The sequence below is a fragment of the Trachinotus anak genome, unplaced genomic scaffold (genome assembly GCF_046630095.1).
Source record: "Trachinotus anak isolate AG129_WGS33_773 ecotype Australia unplaced genomic scaffold, CSIRO_AGI_Tana_v1 ptg000001l, whole genome shotgun sequence".
Classification (NCBI taxonomy): Eukaryota; Metazoa; Chordata; class Actinopteri; order Carangiformes; family Carangidae; genus Trachinotus; species Trachinotus anak.
In genome coordinates, this window is record NW_027273852.1 from 480,525 (window position 1) to 502,605 (window position 22,081).

The 22,081-nt window shown below is 40.7% G+C and overlaps 2 protein-coding genes across 5 annotated transcripts in view; one reads left to right on the forward strand and one right to left on the reverse strand.

The window, feature by feature from the left end:
• Positions 1-288: 288 nt before the first annotated feature.
• LOC139623174 (signal transducer and activator of transcription 1-alpha/beta-like) lies at positions 289-9,736 on the forward strand. 3 transcript variants are annotated; one of them, XM_071481237.1, is made up of 24 exons: positions 289-410; positions 527-733; positions 1,307-1,451; positions 1,557-1,652; positions 1,891-1,968; positions 2,073-2,151; positions 2,233-2,321; positions 3,188-3,339; positions 3,501-3,653; positions 3,768-3,860; positions 4,574-4,633; positions 4,728-4,751; positions 4,874-4,964; positions 5,141-5,182; positions 5,483-5,566; positions 5,718-5,819; positions 6,099-6,234; positions 7,081-7,121; positions 7,303-7,379; positions 7,573-7,712; positions 7,996-8,175; positions 8,480-8,537; positions 8,654-8,715; positions 9,466-9,736. In XM_071481237.1, the coding sequence occupies exons 2-24, from the start codon at positions 609-611 to the stop codon at positions 9,588-9,590; spliced, it is 2,232 nt and encodes a 743-aa protein (XP_071337338.1). In that variant the 5' UTR covers positions 289-410; positions 527-608; the 3' UTR covers positions 9,591-9,736. The 3 variants fall into 3 exon arrangements, with proteins under 3 accessions (XP_071337338.1, XP_071337417.1, XP_071337503.1); XM_071481316.1 differs by having other exon boundaries at positions 321-410; positions 524-733; XM_071481402.1 differs by having other exon boundaries at positions 327-410; positions 497-733.
• A 2,514-nt stretch (positions 9,737-12,250) lies between these two features.
• glsb (glutaminase b) overlaps positions 12,251-22,081 on the reverse strand; it is a 37,535-nt gene continuing 27,704 nt past the window's right edge. For both annotated transcript variants that reach the window (XM_071481527.1, XM_071481687.1), the window contains 4 exons: positions 15,055-15,116; positions 14,638-14,714; positions 13,917-13,980; positions 12,251-13,583 (listed from right to left, as the gene is read on the reverse strand). In XM_071481527.1, coding sequence (XP_071337628.1) covers positions 13,436-13,583; positions 13,917-13,980; positions 14,638-14,714; positions 15,055-15,116 — 351 coding nt within the window. In that variant the 3' untranslated portion in view covers positions 12,251-13,435. The remainder of the gene's footprint in view (positions 13,584-13,916; positions 13,981-14,637; positions 14,715-15,054; positions 15,117-22,081) is intronic.

Below are 22,081 nucleotides of genomic sequence, written 5' to 3' on the forward strand. Positions count from 1 at the left end.
ATAGAAAAAGCCTTCCGGGTTGTGGTGTTGGGCAATTTCAGAGCAGTGAGAGAAGAAGGTGCATTTCCATTATTTTGACCTAAACAGCATCAGAATCACAGATGGTGGGGTTGATTTGTCTGTGATGAGCCAGTAAACTAACAAACACAGCTCCCCAGTGTAAAAAAAACAAACAAACACTTGTGCCTTTTAGTGTTGTGAGGGCGGAAATCAGGTCTGTGTGTCTGTGCTGACTTGACACAGCCAGTGGGGCCGTTTCTGGAGAATCACGTGGTGCGTCGGCGCTCCGGTTATAAATACCTGCGCTCCCACTCCCCCCCCCCCCACACTGACGGCTCCGTGCGCTCCCGGCCGGACCCACGCTGGGACCTTCATTCATAAGGGACATCGACCACAAACAGTAGCGCACGGTAAGTTGTTTGTAGGAAGAAGAAGAAGAAGAAAAGCCATGTTTTTTTTGTTTTTCCTGTCTAACTTTCGCTCTGGAGGCGCGCAGTGTTTAATGTGCGCGCTGTTCATTCAGCAGTATTGTTGCCAGAGAAGCCACCACCGCCGCATCCACAGGCTCTGCAGGCTGTGCGCCCACTGCCTGTGCCCGGTGTCTGCAGATGGCTCAGTGGCAGGAACTGCTGAGGCTGAACCTGGTCCAGGGCCGGCTGACTGAGCTGTACGAGAGGAACTTCCCAAGACACATCCGCCACTGCCTGTGCCCCTGCATAGAGCGCCTGGACTGGTGAGAGGGGTTTTGTCAGCTCTTAGTGTGTTTAGATGGTGCAGTTTACTACATCAATTGTGCTTAACTAAGTTACCTAATTATAATTATAATAATTCTAATAATTATAATTGTAATTAATGCGCACACAATGCACAGTCTTTTTTTAACTGGCCTTCCTCTTGAAATATGATCTGTTTTTTATTTTACGTATTACTGCCTACGAGAGTCATAAATAAATAAGTCTTCTGGGAAACACACACACACACACACACACACACACCTACACACCTATAATAATAATGATAATAAAATAATAATGATAGGAGAAGATAGGACAAAAGCAATACAGCTAAGGAAAATACAGCTGCAAATAAAGTTTGTTGCCCAGGTTACAAGTCACTTCAGCCTAATGTTTGGCCTGACTTTGCTTTCTAATTGGCTGATTTAAAATTCCTTTAGTTTGAGGAAGCGGTAGATAGACTCATCCTACCCCTCCTGTGTTCGAGGCTTTCCTCACCTACAATAACTTTGCTTTCCTGGTGAGTTTTAATGCTGAATAATTTTTACACAGAGTATGTTTCTGCTTGTTAGGGACGCAGCAGCTGTGGATGAAAATAAAGCAAGCGACTGCCTCCATGCTCTGCTGATGTATTTGAATGAACTGTGGAGCCATTCTGTCCAGGACAACTGCATTTTGCCAGGACCTGATTTTCCAGGGATGAAGGACTACCTGGTGGTAGGGAGGACATGCTGTTATATGGACTGAACTTGTTATTAACAGGATGGACACTACATCTCTTTCATGTTTTTTTTTCTCCTCTTCTATTTTCTATTAACTTAGAGAAACTTTGAAGCTGAGCCAATGACCTTGGCCATCATACTCTCTGAATGCCTACAGGAGGAAAAGAAAATCCTGGTTACAGCCTATAATAAACAGGTATAATGACTGATATCAGTTGTCACAGTGAACTTTATATTTCAGTTTGATCAAGTGCAGTGCAGATTAATATCATACCTCCGGTGCTCTGTGACATTTCTCTCTAATTCACTGTTATATTCTGTCTAAAAGAAACGTATTCCGCTTTTTCTTATGTTGCTTTGAACGTTTTGTAAGAATCTCTACCTTCCCCCAATAACAGCAAAAGAGTGAAAGAAATATCTTTGTTTTTTATCAGGATGGTGGCAGTGCAGCCGTGAATCAGAAATGGAGAGAGCTGGACAACGGAGTCAATGAGATAAAAAGGCAGACCTCGGTAAACTCATCTGGTCTTTTTTTGATTGCACAGCTGCTTACTGGTTTGTTAGTCATCCCAGGATCCTATTATTTCTAAATCTCTGAACTTTAACCCTAATGCAGGAAGTGAATAAAGAAATCAAGGCGCTGGAAGTCCTATATGAAAACCATGACTACATACTGAAGACCTGGCAGGATAAAGGTGTGGTAGGAGACATAAACAAACAGATGACAGGTTTGATGTGAGCTCACTCTTCATTTCTATCTCTTTTATCATTATCAGTGGAGCAGTGTATTGGATTGACCCAGTCCCAAGCTGCTGTGAAAGAGGAGTGCCTTAAGCAGGCTAATTTTATCAATCAAACGAAGCAGGTACTGTAGATGCATCTTTAACTTTTAGACTTTAAAGGTCCCATGTTTTACACTTTTCCTGTGTTTTATTTGAAGTGTTGACATCCATAAGAAGATATATTTGTCATTTCAAGTATGAAAAACCATCTCGATGTAGTTTGACATCTCCTCTCTCAGGCCTCTCTCTGGAGCTCTAGTAACAACTGGTCGGTGAGCCAATCAGAGGAGAGGGTCTGAGCCTCTCCTCTGATTGGCTGATTGTTTTCTGAGTGATTAAATAAAAATATAGCAGATTTCTGGTAAACACTCAGAGAAATCAAATCCTACAAGTTTGCATGGTGGGTCCAGAGAGTGGTGACTGTTTTGTTGTGACATCACAAAGTTACAGAAGTCCTGACAGCTGAATACAGGCTGTGTGCATTTCTCTGTGGACTGAGGCTTTGAGACTTTCACAGTATTAATACAGAACCTAGACCTGCTTTATAATCAGAAAAACACATGGACATCTACCTTTAGACTGTATGGGACCTTTAAGCATTTTTTTACAGCACACTTACAGTATATCCAAGAAGCTGTTATTACTGTCTTACCAGACGTGTGTTAAAAGCCAGTCATTTCTAATAAGTGTTGTTCAGATAAAAATTAAATTATTCTAAGTATTGATTTTTATTCTAAGATTTTTTTTTCATTGAGCTAAATGCAAAAAATGCATTTAAAAAATAACTGAGGTCAAGTCATGGATACCTCTCTGGGTAAAATGCCTCATATAATGATTCTAAACTTCACCAGTGTCTAAATCGTTAGTAAGGTCTCTGTTAAAGCAGCTGGGTTAGAGAACCTCCTCATAAGCATAATGCCTGCTGTGTTGTTGTTTTGTTTCCCTGCAGATGGTGCTGCTGCAGATAGGGAAAATTTTAAAACAGGCCGAGCAGATAGTTGCAGCTCTCACTGATGTGGAGCTGCCTGCGTGGAAGCTAAGGCAGCAGATTGCCTGCATTGGAGGTCCGGTGGACACCTGCCTGGACCACCTTCAGAAGTGGTAAGAACTTCCACAGCCCTGCATTGGCTTTTCACATGCCATGTCGAGGAGGATACTTTGTGTATTGAAGCAAAAGTCTTTCTGTCCCAGCTGCCACATTTAATGTGTAATAACAAAGTAGGTGTTCTGTGTTCCTGTGCATACTTATGTTCTATGTGCAGGTTCACGGCTGTGGCAGAAGTGCTAGTACAAGTCCGCAAAGAGCGGCAGAAACTACAGGAACAGAACAAGAAATACAACAGCAATGATGCCTCCGGCCTCCATGAAGAAACAGAGAAATCTGCACTGTCCCTGCTCACAAAACTTCTTGCCAAGTGAGACATGGCATCAGGACTCCTATGTTATATACAGTACACACACACACACACACACACACACACACACACTTTCACATTGTTAACATGCTTTGTTCTGGTCTTCTATGGCAGTGCTCTAGTGGTCGAGAAACAACCTGTCATGACGACTATGTCACAGCGACCCCTAATACTTAAGACCGGGGTGCGGATCACAGCATCAGTTCGGTAAGTAACCAACACAGAACTGGTATGAGTCTTATTTGATAAAATAATTATCAACCATGGATCGATTTCAGGCTACTCACTTTACAAGAAATTAAGTTTTTATGCCCCTGCCCTGGCAACATTCTCACGAGTACAAACACTCACTTGGACTCAAGGATGAACTGATTTGATTTTGGGGCGGAGTCAAAGGTCAAAGTCACAGGGACCTTTTAGCCATTACTCAAGACTTCACACAGCAATTAAACTAGTCTGAGTGCCGGGGGGATACAACCGCAAGGTGGTCATTCTAGTTTTTTCAATGTGCAGTAGTTCTGAATGTCCATTATAATCCAATAACATATTGTACTGCAGGAAGTGTTACTGTAATTCAAATGCAGCGACCACTTTTCCTGTTAAATTACTGTAATTGTGATGTTATGGTTTTCTGAATTAACTGTGTTCACTTTAAAAAGCACAAAATGTTCCCTGTGTCAAGATGAAAGTAGCTTTAATCTTTTAAGTATCATCAGCTCACCGCCTGTGAGCTTGAAATGTGCACCCCCTTTATTATGTCCCAAACAATCACTGCTTCACCACTAAACAGCCTGGGAGCTACATGAGGTCAATAGCATGAAACACACGAATATTTACCTTTTTAAAACATTACTTTATGAAGAGGCAACTGGAAATGATGGGAGGGAGTGATGGTCAGTATTTATTTCTTGTCTTCTCAGGTTCTTAGCAAACCTCCCTGAATTCAAGTGTCTGCTCAAAGTCAAACCTGTATTTGACAAGTAAGTCAAACAAAGACTTTGCTCTATATAAAATTTTGACTGTTTGTGTTTTCTGATTAAAATCTTTTTGTTTCCTTTATTTCCTAAAAATCAGGGATGTTGAAGAAACAGTGAAGGGGTAGGTAAAGGGTACTCAAAACCATTAGAAGACCTGAAAAGTAAAGTGATCCATTAAATTTTTTATTTTCGTTCTTAATTAATTGTTGAACATAGACTCACTGTGGTCTGATGTTTTTGTAGGTTCCGTCACTTTGATTTCAACAGGGATAACAGTAAGGTGCTGGATGTGGACTTGCCCGGTGGAGGCCTGGTGGCAGAGTTTGCACACATGGTATGAAACTGCACAAACTGCTGAGATTAGACGCTGAAGAAGAATTAAACCTCTGTTCATTCTGTCATTGATCAAACAACAAACATATATCTTTGTATTTCATGAACAATACATATAATATATACATCACAGATGAATATTGTACAGTATATAATGACATTATAATTTTTTTTCAGGTTCTCAAGGAAAGCAAAGCAAGAACCAAAGGTGCATGTCAGGTAAGAGGGGATATTTAGATGAACTCATTTGTAGCTGTAAAGAAACACTTGCTCCTCTGTGTATCACTCGCCACCTGCTGGCTGTGGACATTTAACACCACTAGAGGCTCTGATCTAATGTGTCATTCATAGGCATGAAATTGATGTGGATCACATTGTGTTTGCATATACAGTACGCACCTCTTGGCGCAACAACAAAAGAATATCTTGTATTGACACTTAACCTGTGTCATCCATAATTACAGTACTTAATACTATATCGTATTAGCACTTAATGCTGTTCTTTTTTTTCTCCTTCAGGGTCGTCTGGGAGTCACTGAGGAACTTCACAGCATTAAGTTTGTGACGGTGTTTCAGCATGCTGGAGTGAGGTGTGACGTCGAGGTGAGCGAGCGTGACATTGAAGTTACAGTCAGTCATCTTCAGCTTCACTGAAGCACAGAAGAAATTCTCTCTGCTGTTTTACTTTAAATGTTGGTGCAACAATGGAGGCCAGGCAGTTCACTAACTGGTCTTCTTCTCTTGTGTTGTTCAGACCAGCTCCCTGCCTGTGGTCGTCATCTCCAGCACCAATCAGGCCTCCAGTGCCTGGGCCTCTGTCATGTGGTACAACATGCTGTCCACCAGCGAGCCGAGGGTAAAGCATCGCACCTCAACACAGCAAATAAACAGTATCAGCATCTACAAGTTAAGACATGTTCACATTACACCAAAATATTTTACATTTTGAATATTTTGTAGTTTTAGCCTTAATTTCTCGTGTCCGGCCACTTCCATTTTCTTACTTGTTATTGTGCTGTATTCAAGTTCATATTTACCAAACTTCAAACTTTTAGCCTTTAACTCACGGTCACTGTCACACACCTGTGTCTGTGTCTTTTTGTAACTGTATTAAAACTCTGATTTCATTCTCCAGAGCCTGTCGCTGTTTGTCGACCCTCCTCCACTCACCTGGCAGCAGCTGTCGCAGGTTCTCAGCTGGCAGTTTCTGTCCATTGGCCAACGAGAACTTGATGAAAACCAACTCTCCATGCTGAGAGACAAACTTGTGGGTGAGTGTTTTGGCTGCTTCTCCCGTTTAATTGAACCGTGATACTTTCTAGTGGTAGCTCGCAAAAAGGAGTTCACGCTTTGTTAGAAATGTTGATCTCAATCAATTTTTCCAGCAAGTTTTAATTGCAAAATACAGTGATTGTTTAAACAGACCTTTTCATGACAGTAGCAAATCTCTCACATATTCAGGGTCTGTCCTGTCTTCTCTCTGCCTGGACATCTTCTCCTCTCTCCTTCCTGTCTGAAGAAGTTGAAGATTATTCCTCTGAACTGACAGTAAATTTATCAAATGTGTAGTGTAGAGGAAAATTGTCTTAAATCATAATCACAATCACTTCAATGGTAAACAGCATATTTACCATTAACTAACAATGACACAGGTACAAAGTAGAATCCTGTATTTTCCAGCCCCGCTCCCTTTCCTTTTCTCTCCTGCCACGCACACAGCTTACATACTGACCTATTCCTGAAAGGAGCTGCTCTGCTCCTCTAATGATTTTCAGTTTCAAACTTCTCAAACTTCCTGCAGATCTTGCACAGACATGATAAATTTGTGTGATTTGCTGGTTTTGTTGAAGCTGCTGGCGTCCACACACATCTGCGCATGCGTGTTATGAGTGCAGTATTATAACTGATCTCAGTACAGTAAAAGCTGAGCCGACAGCTTTCCAAGCGCACTTTGGCTGTAGCTAGTCACCAGTTGACAACAGTTCATCAGTTGGACTCAGTCAGTCAGGAATTATGTTTTTGATGTTCTTGAATTAAACGTTGCAATGATGGACATAAGATATATTTCTCTATTTCAGAGTTCATGTAATTTTTGTTGTGACTGTGTCTCTTCACAGATGATCCTGATGGTCTAATTCACTGGAACAACTTCTCCAAGGTGAATACTGAGCAAAGTCCTCACTCAAGTTTACACAGTTGGTACAACTGGTGAGATGTGTGTGTGTGTGTGTGTGTGTGTGTGTGTGTGTGTGTGTGTGTGTGTGTGTGTGTGTGTGTGTGTGTGTGTGTGTGTGTGCGCACGGTTTTCACACGTTGCCTTTTACCGTCCTGTGTGCCAGAATGAAAGTGCCTGGATCTGGATTGATGGAGTCCTGAATTTGATCAAAAGACACTTGGTGGATCTTTGGCGGGATGGGTAAGACACATCTTTAACCATCTATCATCCACAAATAATTACCACATTGATAATGAGACAGTGGTCCTCATGGGACCACTAAACCTATAACACTGTCTTCTGGGTGTTGTTATTTGGGAATGTGGATGAGGATGAGGTCATCATGTCTCCCACCTCACTAACCTCTTGTTCTATTATGCTCGTGATTTTTCAGGGCCATCATGGGGTTTGTGAGCAGGAAGACAACACGGGTCCTGTTGGAGAAAAGACAGACCGGGACCTTTCTGCTCCGCTTCAGCGAGAGCATCAAAGATGGAGCCATCACCTTCAGCTGGGTTGAACACACCAACGGTGGTATGTTTCTGTACAAAAACGTGTGTTCGGGCAAAATTCAAAACACTTTCAGATGAGGGTTTTAACGATTCAGGTTTTTCAAGGCCAATAATTTTGGTATTTTGGAAAACTCTTTTAAGTAGTTGGACAAAGTTACACTGCCAGCATTTTTACACTGTCGTGAAATGAAATCAAAGCCAGAGTTTGCTCAGTTATTTTGGAGAAGTATCCGAGCTGCTGGTCCTGTCGATACTTGTCTGCTCAGGTTTGCTTACATATTTCTGTGTACATGTGTCCCCTACAGAGACCTTTGTGCATTCAGTAGAGCCATACACCAGGAAGGAGCTGTGTAGCCTTTCTCTGCCGGACATTATTTACCTCTACAATCTGAAGTCTGAGGGGAACACGATCAGGAATCCTCTGCTCTATCTTTACCCAGACATCCCCAAAGACTCTGCCTTTGGAGACTACCGCACCATCTCTGGTACTGACTCTTTACCTCACCCTGAGATTCAGATATTCACCAAGTGCAACAATAGACAAACAGGAATTTGTTTCGAGATGGTGATTGTTATTTATGTATTTGTGCCGAATTAAACACTGTGCTGATCTGAAGCTCTGCACACTCTCCAATATGTAATGACTAATGGATTTATAATGTTAATGTTGCCATTACAAACACATAGATTATCTGATGTACTCTAAGTCTGTGTCGTATTATTAGAAACATACTGGTCTTGATTGAACTTGAGCCCTGTGATGACCTCTAATCATCTCTGTTCATGCAGAAAAGGAGGAGCCTAAAAACATAGATGGCTACGTCAGCAGAACACACACTTACTCACAGTAAGTAAAATGATATAAAAAACAAAAAAAAAAAACATCACAAATCTGCTTCACAAATATTTCACCACTCATTGTTTCCTGATGTACAGTAAAAACTTGTGTTTTTTTATCTACAGAGATCCAACACCACCTTCCCCCCCACATCAGGATCCACACATGGACATTGACGCAGACATAAGTGTGGGTTTTTACTGCTAACTTAATTCTCAGTTAACTCAGTGTGGACATATGATCAGTTTATTGGCTTAAAGACATTTACACATCCAGTGACATTCATTTGGAGTCGTGCTTCTGGCCACGCGACAAATTGAAACTCTTCTTTCAGCTCTGTATTAGTCTCCACTAACTCCGAGGGAAGATACTGTGTCTGACTCTGCTGAATGCTCCTCTGTGGTCGTGAGCTAGCTGCTGACTTTGAGTGTGTGCTGTTTGGCTTGAGTTGTTGCTGGAAATGAGGTAGATGGAAGAGATGGGACTAAACCAAAACATTAAAGTTGTGAGCCAGAAAGCAGGTTTAGTTTGTTAACCCTGAGCTGAGGTAACATACTGTTAACACTGACGTTGGCTGTGTAGCAGCAGCCGAACTTAGAAAAAGCCTCATCCTCAGGCTCTGTCGGCGTTGTTTGCGCCTTACTATAATTATTACTGGCGCAATGAATCTTGGGATAGATTGCCCAGGAAAAGAGGAACATATTTGAAGGAGCCTTCGAAGTGGGACAGTCTAGTCGCGCTGATGTCCTCTGATGGACACGGCCCCTGAACTGGGCCACATGTGATCCAGTGTCAGTATGAAAATGTTAGTGCAGCTCTTACAATCTCACTGTTTCACGTATTCCAGGTTTTTCTCATAGTTTGATTTTTCTTGTTTGTATGAGACTTTTACTCTTAAGTTAATTCAAACTAAATCTTTTTCTTCACCTGCAGATAGAGGATCATCAAGTCATTCAGGAACTCTTCCATGATCTCCTTGATTTACCGAGTTCCTCTTTCCTCTGGACATCGAGACAAGACACAGCAACAACTCAGGCCAACTTTTTCGATCCTGGCAACTAGTGATGCACCGACTGTGAAATTCTGGGCCGATACCAAGGTTTAAAATAACAATTTGGCCGATAGCTGTTATAGATACCAATGTTTTTTTTGTTGCTTTTTTTGTGCCAAAGAAACAATGAAATCAATATAAGAAATAACTTAACTGTTTTAAAGTCTTTAAGACCTTCTCACTATCTTTGAATAATCACAAATTAAATTCAATCATACTAATTTATGAAACGGCATTTAAAACAATTTTAATTCAGAAACATTTTTAGTCTTTTAAAGGCTACAATTACTTATTGTTTTTCAGCATACATAGCCCAGAAGAACTTTTTGTGGAAAATAAATTTGATGCAGTTAAATTTATATGCAATTAGAAAAGCAATAAATCATAAAATAAATAAAACATAAATTATGAATAAATATAAATGTAAATGGGGCCCTCTTGTGTGATTCACACAGAGTAAAGTGTTACCTTTAAGCACAAGTCACCTGTCAGTCGATCACCGCTACCTCACCTGTGTGCCCCGTGCTCTCTCTCTCTCTCTGTGTGAACAGCGCGCTCTCTACTACGCTTCTCATGTGCGGCACCAGCAACAGGCCTAATCCTCAGCTCCCGTCAAGTATCCCTCATGCACGTTGGTCCTTATATCTGGGATCCAGTGAGGTTGCAATGCAGAAAACAGGATTTGACTCAATTTGATCAAAGCGTTTTGTGTACAGCCTCTTGTAATGTGGCGTTAGTTGCCTCCTCGCTTCGAGACGATTCAGGAGGGGAAGACATCTGCATGTCTCTGATGAGCTGAATTCTCTTGTCAGTTGTTCAAACGGGGAGAAAAGTGTAATAATGTTTTCAACTATCCCCTTTGGTGCTCAGTGAGAGTTGCGGGGAGGTCGTGGTCTGCTGCATATGTAGCAAGTGCATGCTTTTGTTCAGGAGGGCTTTCCAGCATGTAGAATGCAGCCTACTGTTCCACCGAGAGGCCACATGTTGCTGTAGCCTTTTGGGTTTCATCCTGCAGGCGTGAGGAATCACAGGAACACGTCTCACAAACTACATATCACAGATCTTTCTCAGAGACGGTGAAATACTCCCACACAGCCAATATTATCCGTCACTTTTAGTTGAAAACAAACTAGCGGACACAGCTCACCTTGCCCTGTTCCCCATGCCAGGGTCGTGTCCAACCAGTGGCCGTTATTGGTGTTACTATCACCTGCTGGCAAATGACCACAAATAATAGTTGTAGCAATTTAGCCAGCACAAAGCTGATGCAACACAACAGATAAAAATTGACCTTTCCCATCGATGAATGTAATCTTTTTTGCCAATGTGCCAATGACAATTAACGAGGTGAATATCGGTCGGTACCGATGTACAGCCGATAAATCAGTGCATCCCCTCTAGCTCCTCCTTCTGAACACGGGCCGGATTATTTTATCAATCAACTACAAGGATTGTAGTTTTACACAGATTTTATTCTATATTTTCTGGTGATGTTTTTTTTTTTTTTTTTTTTTTTTTTTACAATACTATAAAAAAATATCTTGTTTAGATAAGTGTGGTGTTGATGTTAAGAGAGTTGGGAAACTTACTTCTGTTTTTATATGTTGCATATTTGACAGACAGACATCTTACATGTGCAGAGGTTGTAAAGGAAAATAATGCTGCTGTTGGTAAAAATGACAAAGCTGTACTGTATCTTTTTTTTTTTTTTTTTAACTTTTATTAATTAAAATAAACATTCAAAAGCATTTAAATCAGTGCAGTCCCTAATGATTTACGTCAAGTCAAACATATAACTGACCATATATGTATTAGAAGAGTGAGCTGAGTCATTTAAATCTCTTGTAAAAGTCAAACACTGTGTTCTAGTCTCTACTAATAATCAGCTGATCAAATAAATAACTGCCAAAGAGCCTGTTTCACTACACCTGATGGAGCCTGACACAACAACAGAGTTAAAGTTAAGGTCCTCTGACACGATGTAAAGGTTGAATGAATGAATACACAGTGAAACGAGCCTGTATTTACAAAAACCACACGGAATGCACAGATTCCCATCTAAACCTCTTTAATATAAATGTAAATACACTCTACTTTGAAATTATACGGTTTAAAAAAAAAAACTGTGGGCCGTAAAATATTTTCTAAACTTCGACAACAAAGTCACCATAAAGTTTTATTTATGACCAAATATCTGAAAAAACATTCCCACCAAGCTCAGCTGCTCTGGGTGTTTAGTGTTAATTGGTTAGATGTAGCATGCTAACATTAGCATCACAGAGCCCCAGCATGGCTGTAGACAACACCATCAGGTTTCCTGCTCGCTGATGACAGTGAGAGGGGTCAGTGAGTCAGGGAGGGATTTGTCTAAGGTGTGTGTGTGTGTTGGTCACGATGAAAAGACAACAGGCACTGTGGGTGATAACTGGGTGGCATTAATGCGCTGTTACACATGATTCCATCAAATTAAAACAGAATGACAAAGAAGGAAAGTACAGGCCTGAAGAAGTTTGGATTGTGAGGGAGTGATGATCCGGTCTTTGGTCCATCGTATGCCAGTCACTGTCCCTGTGTGTGTAAGAAATCAGATAGCAGCCGTGCACTTCAGGCAAACTTCTCTCATTATCATATAAGCAACAAGAAAAATGTGAAATAAATTATTTGACATCTCTGAGGATGAAGTGTTTTAATTTTTAATCACTTATTATTGCAATAAACATATAAACCTTTTTTTTTTTAATGAGCTGATATTAACCAAATTCTATCATTTAAAGTATGTGTTAAGTTGCAGCTTTGACTCTTTGACCTTTTGGCAAAATGTGGTATATTCCTGCAGTGCATTGATCATTCACATTGATCCTGGCCATGGTCAGTATTTTGGAACTCCAACACCAGCAGCCGGTTTGATTCTGCTCTGCAGCCACTGAATCTTTCTTCTGACACAAAAAAATGAAAATCTGAGAAAAGATTTAGTTGCTGACATTGTTGATGGAGGATGTGATGTGGGTGGGGGGCAGATGACCTACCTGCTTATCAACATTATATTATCTGCATTCTTGGTCAAGTTTAAACCCATGAAACAGAAAAATGTAACTAAGCCAAGAAAAATAAAGAAACCAACGTGCCTTTATCACAAATAAAACAGACAACACGATCTTATGTCGCAACTGAATTTTACAGGTTAAAAAGTCTTTCTGTGAAATAAATAGTCGCTGCTTCTATTGAAAATGTTGCCACTGAGAAATACATTCAGAGTACAATCTGTCCAACGTCAGTGGAGACGCGAAGCTTCATAAAACCTGCTGACGGCCTCGCGTCAGTCGGGAGGACAGGCACATGACTGCGGCGTGAGCATGATGCCTGGTCGTTTATACACGTTTACACAATCAGACACATCGTACAGTTTATAGCCATCGTTTCCAAACACCTCACTATCTCACAAAACTAATACAGTCAGATTACCAACACATTACCAGGTAGAGAAGAGTATCAACAGAACTGTACTTCAACTAAACTATTACACTGTGACAGACTATACTGTAATATACTGTAAACATTGCATTACAGATAATTTATATGTTGTTATATAATTTGTTTAAACAGTATTGATGAGGCACACACACACACACACACACACACACACACACACACACACACACAACACACATTACATTATGACAGAGGTGAGGGGGTGAGATGAAGCAGAGCAGTGATATACAGCCGGACCGGACGAGACACAGCAACAGAGGAAAGCAAAGCACTAAGCCAGCACTGATGTACAGAGTAATTCCAGAAAAGCTCAATGGTCCTCAACTAAAAAAAAAACTCCTAAGTGCCGTAGATATGTGCAGCAGGTCTACAGCAGGCTGTCCAGGCTCTTCTCAGCACTCTCCTTGTCATCAGTCCCAGTGGGGGGGCTGTATTTGTCATGGTACTGCTGCAGGATGGTGACCACATCATGGTGGCCGAAGTGCACCGCTTCGTCCATCGGCGTGTTCCCCCATCTGTGCAGGAGAAACATTATTGGAAAGAGAGAAGACAAAACATTATTCTACATTCAACAAGTTAACAAAACAAACAAAACATAAAAATGTAAAAAATATCACATGCTTGCACAAACCATCTCCATGGAAACATACCATAGTATTACCTACTTCTTTGTAGTCAGTGCTGGAGCATTAGCTTCACTTACATCAGGGCTGTTAATCCTCCAAGTATACATCTACATAGGGCTGGATATCCAGCTATGATACTTTTATGGACTGACCAGATGAGTCTGATACCGTGGAGGATCAAAGACTGATGGAGGGAATGGCCTCGTGTAAACAAAGACTCACCTGTCTTTGGGTACGGGGTTCACCTTGCAAGCCTCCAGCAGGAAACGAACCACCTCTGTGTGTCCTGGAAGTAGAGCAGACATGCAACAGGCACTTCAAATACTGTCATGCAAAAGTGGTGCAGAGCCATTTCAGATAAATCCAAATCTCTGACAAAGCAGTTTTACAAACAGCTGTAATGTTTTCCCTGCAGCTTGTTTTGATATGTCTAAAACCATGAGCACTGATCTGCTGCTTTAACAGCCTCTATTCTTCACACATTGAAGCTGCTGCAGGGATGAACTCCCATGGGCTCGCAGTCAGGTTCCGTCAGGACGAGTTCCAGTTCATCCCAGAGGTGTTAGATGGGGTCTCGGTTCAGTTTTCCCCACACTCAACTGGGAAAACTATTTCCCCATGCAGCTGAAACAGGAATGAACCTGAGGGCGTCCTGCTAGCTCACCTGATAGCCCTTGTACCATTAACAAGGCTGAGTCCTAACCCCAGCAGCCCAGGCTCTTGGCTGCATGTCAGCCCCCTCCCTCCCTTTCTCCCTGCCTTTCACTCTTTACAGCATCAATTCCAATAAAAAGTGGAAATGCGAAAAAAAAAAACCACAAACAGGAAAGAGCCTTCTGCAAACTGCAACCAAACACCATTTGTGCTGCCACAAAAGCGAGAGAAAGGTGTCCATATACTTTTGACAATATAGAGTACAATATAGAGTCAGGCTGCATGTTACCTTCAGCTGCTGCCACATGCAGGGCCGTTCTGGAGTCGTAGTCCCTCTGCTCCATGTCCATGGACGACAGCGCAAACCTGCACACACACACATAAAACTGTGCATTATACTAACTTTATCAGTATAACTTCTAATAACATTCTCTTCAAAAACACACTGATTGTTTTGCTAAACTATATCACAGATGAAGGCTGAAACAGACAGATTCTAGTCTCAGATTTTCCCTTTTTGATCAAATTAAACATTTCTAAAGCTTCCTCTTGTTGCCACTAGAGGTCACTAAAGTTCAAAACTGCCTCATGTAGCTCAGAGGGAAAAACACCATTAAGAAATGATTATACAGTCCACATGCGAGGGATTGAGTCCACTGGTAAAGAAAGTGATATAAGCCTGTGTTTGTCTGTGTGGGCTGTTCACCTCCTCAGGGCGGAGACGTCTCCGGTGTAGGCAGCAAACAGCAGGTTGATAACAGACTTGACCTGTGGACAGAGACGGAGACAGACAGAGAACATTTGCAGAAGGACGCCAGAGTCTCGCCACCATCACTACTGCTACACTTCACTACTGTTAACTCAAGCTGCTACGACCAATTACACAAAAATCACTGTTTTCACAAAGGACAAGCTGGGATAAAGCAATAAATGACTTCCTGCATAACTAATGTTACACAGTCGATTTCTAGGCAGCACTGAGGGGAATTTCACTGTCATTCACTCTCATATAATAACATTATATTATATGATTGGATGTTACCACCTCATAGTGACAAACGTTGATCGAATGTACTTATTTAATTGTGAAAGAGAACCTCAGCTAACGACTATCACAAAGTTACATCTACACAACAAGAACACGACTGATCCCTGCATCAGTCAGACTTACCATCACCAGGAGTGAGTCATTTCCTACAAACAAAACCTGAAGAGTTGAGTCTTACAAAGGAACATTAAAAGGAAAACACTTAAAATATTAAAAATAAGATTATATCTCACTTATAGCTGTGTGCATTATCAATTAATCAGTTACCTGTGGATTATTCTCTTGACTAGAATAGCAATAAATGTCCATTATAACTTCTCAAAGTCTAGGTTCACTTGTTTAAATTGCTTGTTGTTCAGTTTGCTTTCATGGAGAAATATTCACATTTTGCAAAACTACAACCAGTGATTCTTTTCATCAGATGAATCCATTATCGTATTTTTCTGTTCACCTACTAATGAATTGATTGAATAATGGTTTTGGAGGATGGTCTTTGTTTTGTGTAACTGGATTTAAGATGAGAATATTCATGAGGACGTCATGGTTAAGTTCAAGCAGAACAAACAACTCTGCACATGTACACAAGGGTGTGTATGTGCAAATACACACAACACTGCAAGAAGAAGCACAACACATTAACACTGCAGACAACCAACAGTTCAGCCCATGCAGCGAAAGCACGACCATTTCAAATATTATAAATCCAGCAGGTAAACAGAGCTGAGCTGAAACAAGACGCCACAGCAAACACTTCAGGTACTTATGAAGCAAACAAGATAAAGAGCAGGTGAAAGATGCCGTGAAGATTAAAGAGTAACTTAGCTCCCTCTGAACTTCCTGTCGGCCTCCAGAGGTTTAACGTCTCATCTTGCTCCAGTGACATCAAATGTGATATATGTAAATATTATCTATAAAACCTATTAGAAATGGAAACAATTTCAAATATTGACATATATGTCTATCCTGTTGTTTTGTAGACATGTTATGTGAATATAAATCCGTCCCAAAGCCTGTCAGTACATTTTAAACATTAGGGTCCAAAAGTCTGAGACCACTTTCCCAGAACGGGAAGATAGATATGTTGAATATTAATGAGAAATTAAGAAAACAATATACATATGCATACAGAATTTTTATATGTTTGTTGTTTTAAAAAACTTAATAAACTAAATGAAATAGACTCCATCATATAGATATTTTAATATGTGTGATTAGCAAATTTTACTCTGGGTATTTCATGTTATAAACATATATCCTTACATATCCACAGGACGTATATATGTGATAATAATATATCCTCTTATAGGTAACATATATGGAAACGTCCCTCTTGGTATAAGGACACATATGTCGTGTATGATATTATTGTATGGGAGTAGGCAGAGCTTCATCCAGAGAGGGCAGCAGAACCCTGATCTTCAGAGTTCAGTTACTCTTTAAAGACATGACAGCAGGGACCAAATAACCAGACTATTGCAGAGCATCGTTTCAGCCTAATAAACGCCTCTCTCCCTCACAGGCCTTCGCTGCTGCAGAGACACGACTCGGGTTCTGAACCGTGGCCTGCAGCCGACATGTACAACAGCCACACAATCCTCCAAAGCAAAAGACCAGGGCTCGTGTTCCTCTGTCCCTGTGCAGGCTAGTCTGAGGGTCAGGCTTCAACTTTCTTTCAGCGCCTGAATCAGAGTTTATACAGTTTTTAAATGAGTTCTATTGTGTTGAAGTTACAGATCATATTGTTAACTCTCACTAACTGTGCTGCCACTGATAATTTACAGCCTTTATTTGTTTCTACACTGATGTGGGCCATTGTCTGTTCAGTAAACTGAGACCCGTGTACAAAGACTAAACTTCTGTTGCTTTATTTCCTCTGGACAAATTAAAACCATCTCATCATAATGTCTTAATGAAGCAATGAATCATCTCTGTATCTATGGGGGACATTAAAGTCTCTCTTTTTAACAGACTTTCTATGTTTACATATTGATTCCCTAATCAATATGTGAGTTAGAATCAAATGATTGCGCAGGGATGTGATCACTGATGATCACGATTTTTTATATGATTACAGAAAACATTCAGTTTACAGAAAAACATCAGGCGCCGTTTGAGTTTGTTTCATTGTCAATTAATTAAACATAAAAATGAAGCTGCTGCTGATGCGTTTAAGGACCTGTTGTAAACCTGTAAACCTTCTCGTTTAGCTTCTTCTTGCTATGAGAACTGGGATCCTACATGAACTAGTTTCTGCCAGTTTTGACTGTTTAACATGAGAGATTTGTGTTTGGCTGGTTAGCTTAGCTAGGCTGGAAACAGCTAGCCTGGTTCTGTCCATCAGTAACAAAACTCACCTACCAGCATTTAGAATGCTTGTTGTTTGTTTGTTTGATATGTACAAAAATGAGTTGCTGTATAACAGTAAACCCATATTTTTTTTTTTACAATTTGTTTTGGTCTGGATTAAACATAAAAAGTGAATAATAAAGAAAAAAATGACTCACTAAAGATGCATTTTAACCTTGATTATTGCTTATTTACTCCTATATTTATATGTCAGATTTAATATTCAGAAGTATGTCTTGAAGGCAAGTTTTCAGGAGTTGAAATACACAGAATAATCCTTTATTTACTGCTGCTAAACTCTTGCAACTACTCAGTTTCCATAAAACCACAGGAGTGAGTGAGGGGGCGATCAAAGCAACAGGAGCATCTAATGAGAGAAGGTTGGTTGTGGTAGAAGAACATTTGTGGGCGCAGAGGAAGAGATGTTAGAGAACAGTGCTTTATTGGGTTTTATACAAGGGACACCAAGGCAACAAAAATCTTAAACACCACAGTCACTGTCGTGTCTGCAAGTTCGTCACAGCCAAGGAAAAAAAAAAAAAAAAAAAGCCAAGCAAAAGTATTTACTCTGAATCGTGAAGGAAGACGAGTTCATGTCTTTGCTTCAGACAGGACAGTTCATGAGTTTATGGAGACGTTACAGATTTACAACCATGTGACAGAGAAAAGAAATCAAAGTTTGACAGTCATCAGTCATGAGCTTGGAACTGTACAGTTTCATCTACTGTAGGTTTGAGGATTTGATTTTCAAATTTTTTTTTCAACTTTTAAACATGTGTTTCCTAAATGTCAACAATAAATCTTTGGCAAAAACAGACGCTTTAAAAACGACATAAATAAATATCTAATATTTGACCGAGACATTAGAGAAACGTACAATTCCAAGGTCAACAAATGGTAATGGCAGCGATAGTTTTTTAAAAAAATGTATATGCAATTTCAATGTCACAAGGGATAAAATTTAACATAAATAAAAGACATGTGAAAAGAAAAATCAAATGAATTTAAAACATGGGATTAAAAATACATTCATCAAATCAGACATAAATATGCATGCAAGGAGGAGATGAGAAATCAAAGAGAGAAAAAAAAAAAAAAAAAAATCATACATGAAAAATGTGGTGATTTCAATGGTAACACTCATAACTGCATTCACAAGCCATTCTGCAGAGTAATGATCAGACTTTGAGGAGTAAGAAGAGTTTCACTGATTATAAACTTCAAGTAACACGGCTCCTTGACCTGCCGGCGCCAGTGACACAGTTCACATAGCAAAGCGGGACAGATCAGATCATCAACCCTGATTGGGCCAGGCTCGTAGACACGCAGGCACTGGGTTCCAGATTTGTTGCCAGTAAGGGGGGGGGGGGGGGGGGGGGGGGGGAAGAATACCTTGTAGCAGCAAAGAAATAAAGACGTGCACATTGTCACGAAGGAGAGGCTGATTCCCTTCACGCACCTTTCGTGGTCCAAAAAAACAAAAAAAAGAAGTTGAGACCGAGATGAGAAACTGAAGTGAGAGCTGACATCACATCTGAGGGAGAAAGAGCTGATCCCACAAACCGACTCATTTCATGGAAAAATAACTGAACCATAACGAAGCTGACTTATAGAAAATTATAAAGATGACATCACCGTTTAGCTGTGCTGCATCTGAGCACACAGATACTATCATCTGATGACTGGACATTTAAAGTTGTAGTCCTTAAGATTATCATTGTGGCTGAAGACTCTACTCATCTGAATAACGGATAATAATGTGCAGATAACTACATGCAGTGGATACATGTGCTGCTTCCTCTGTGCATGTTCCCTTGTATATTTTCACACCACGTGAATCCAGAAGTCATTGAATTCACATGCACTTGACTAACGTGGTCACTCAGCCCATGCAGCTGATTGTGCAGGTTTACGTGCACTGTAGTAACCTGGTGGCTGTAAAGCTACATGGAGCAGCTCAGGTTTGGAAGGCGATGAGAAGATGCTGCTTAGAATTTACTTTTTTTTGGTGTGTGTGTCTGTATCAGAGCTGAGAGACGGCAGCGGACAGACAGACAGACATGCAGACAGACAGACAGACATGCAGAGCTTTTCACTGCAAAACTGTGAATTCTACAAGGAGTCAACTGTGAAAAATGACCTTTCTTTTATTTATTCAAACTTGTTTTTAAATGCTATTTTAATATCATCTTATCTTAATTTATTTCCATGCCTTTGTAAAGACTAAATGGTGGTGTATGAACTTATTAAGACTTCTGGAGGCTGTTTTCTGTTAATTTCAGATTAAATTCAACTTTTTTTTCATCCAGCTGCTCTGCTGAAGCTTCTCCTGTCTGCAGTCTCCTGTCAGGATATTCTGGGAATTCCTGGGCTTTAAGACTCATCCCTGCAGCACTCCAGCAACCCTGTTATCCCTCTACATGCCAGTCATAAACCGTATCAAACAGTGTCTGAAATGATGAAAATCTTAAGGATTATAACTTTGACAAACTGTCCACTGCAAACTTCAGCAGAAAGTGACAAGATGCATGAATAAAATCGTTCCAAGTAGCCGACAGGATACTGCAGAGGCACGGAGGCTTCTGAAAACTGTACCTCTGCACAATGAAGAGCAGAAACTTTAAAACAGGAAAAACAATAAGAGACGTCCATGACTTCAAAAAAAAAAAATTCAAAATAAAAAAACTTTTATTGACGTGACGGAGTAACAGCGGGGTATTATCAGCTGTCGCTCAGAGCTCAAGTCAAACCCCCCTGACAAACACCGCACACCAGTTGCACAGTTTCAACAATGACTGAATAATAAACAGATAACAACCCCCCTCCCCTTCCCTCCAGGACAGTCATGATAGAGCGACATCTAAGGCATCTGCTGACATGACATTCATGTGCCGAGTGTTTCCGTTTCCTGGAGGAGATAACACCACAAAATGGGAACGTCTGAAGTGTTTATTCAACACACACTCTGCTCTGCTGCTGAGGATCATCACTCATGTGCAAACACACACACGCAAACCTATAGAAGCTATATACCGCTGCTGCTACGTACATTCACAAGTTCAGTAAGTTACGTCTATGGAAAGAAGTCTTGATTAATGTACAACCTTAGTTTAAGCGTAACACTTTAAAAACAATACTGGATACAGGTTCTGCGTGTGTTTGCATAACGACACTCGCAACACACTTTGTGTCTACAGCAGGGCCACGACAGGAGCCACACACCGTCACCATCACCGACTGAAATGAAATGCAGGTCAAGCTGAAACGAGCGAATAATTCAACAACAACCGTGTGGTGATGACGGCAGAGGTCACGACCCAGCTCAGCCTCAGAGAGAGAGAGAGGGCATCACTCTGAGCGGCTCCGTTTGGAAATACTTCCGGTTTTGGTCAGTAGACGTCGACGAGTTGAAGTTGTGTTCAAGCGATGTAAGCTACAGTTATCCTAGCCTACGTTTCTCCAGAACGAGCAGCTATACAAGTAGTTATAGTTATTTCTAATGTGCAGCATTACACAGGTGTCCCTGTGTGTTTTTGGATCAATAGGTTTGATGTTTCTAATACAACTTGATAACATCTGTGTGATATCATCTTCCTCTGCTGACAGAGCCGGGCTTCGTTTGTAATCTGCCAGTGTCATGTTAGTTTCTGTATCTGCACTTCAATGATACCTTTACTCTAAGGTATGTTCTGCTTCTCTCATTTAACAAAAGAAACCAAAGATCTTTGGAACAGTCTAGAAGACAGGAACATTTCTGACCTAAAGGGCCTGAAAACCGCTATCGAATCAGCTTCTTACTTTGAGTCCAAACTTTTCTGCCAAAGTTAGACGGGTTCAGTTTCCCACACTCGTTTAAAGTTCCCAAAACTTTATTGGGCTGGAAAAAGGGAACGATTTAATGTTTTTAAATGTTGGAAACTTTGGTCCAGAGTCACATCATTTATTTTTTCTTCTCTGAAGCTTTCATCATCTTCCTAGCTATAAAATGTAGAATTAAATGTACATACAACTGCTTCTCTGGTTTGATTTATATCTGACCTGATCTTTTATACAGATGTCTGCCACTTTACTCTGTGAGACAGACACAAAAGTGTGTGTGTGTGTGTGTGTGTGGCAGGTCACACTCTGGACAGGTCAACATATAGATCTTTACTTGCCGTCTCTGTACAAAGCAGTTACTAATATTATTATTTTTGTGCGCAGTGTAAAGGACAGCGATGGTTTGGGAACGCAGCCTGGCTGCAGCAGCCACCTGCTGCTCACAGCTCAGGCTCTTACGGCTGCAGCAAACAACACACACGCAACTGCCCTGGTCAGCTGATGCAACTCTGAGTGTACT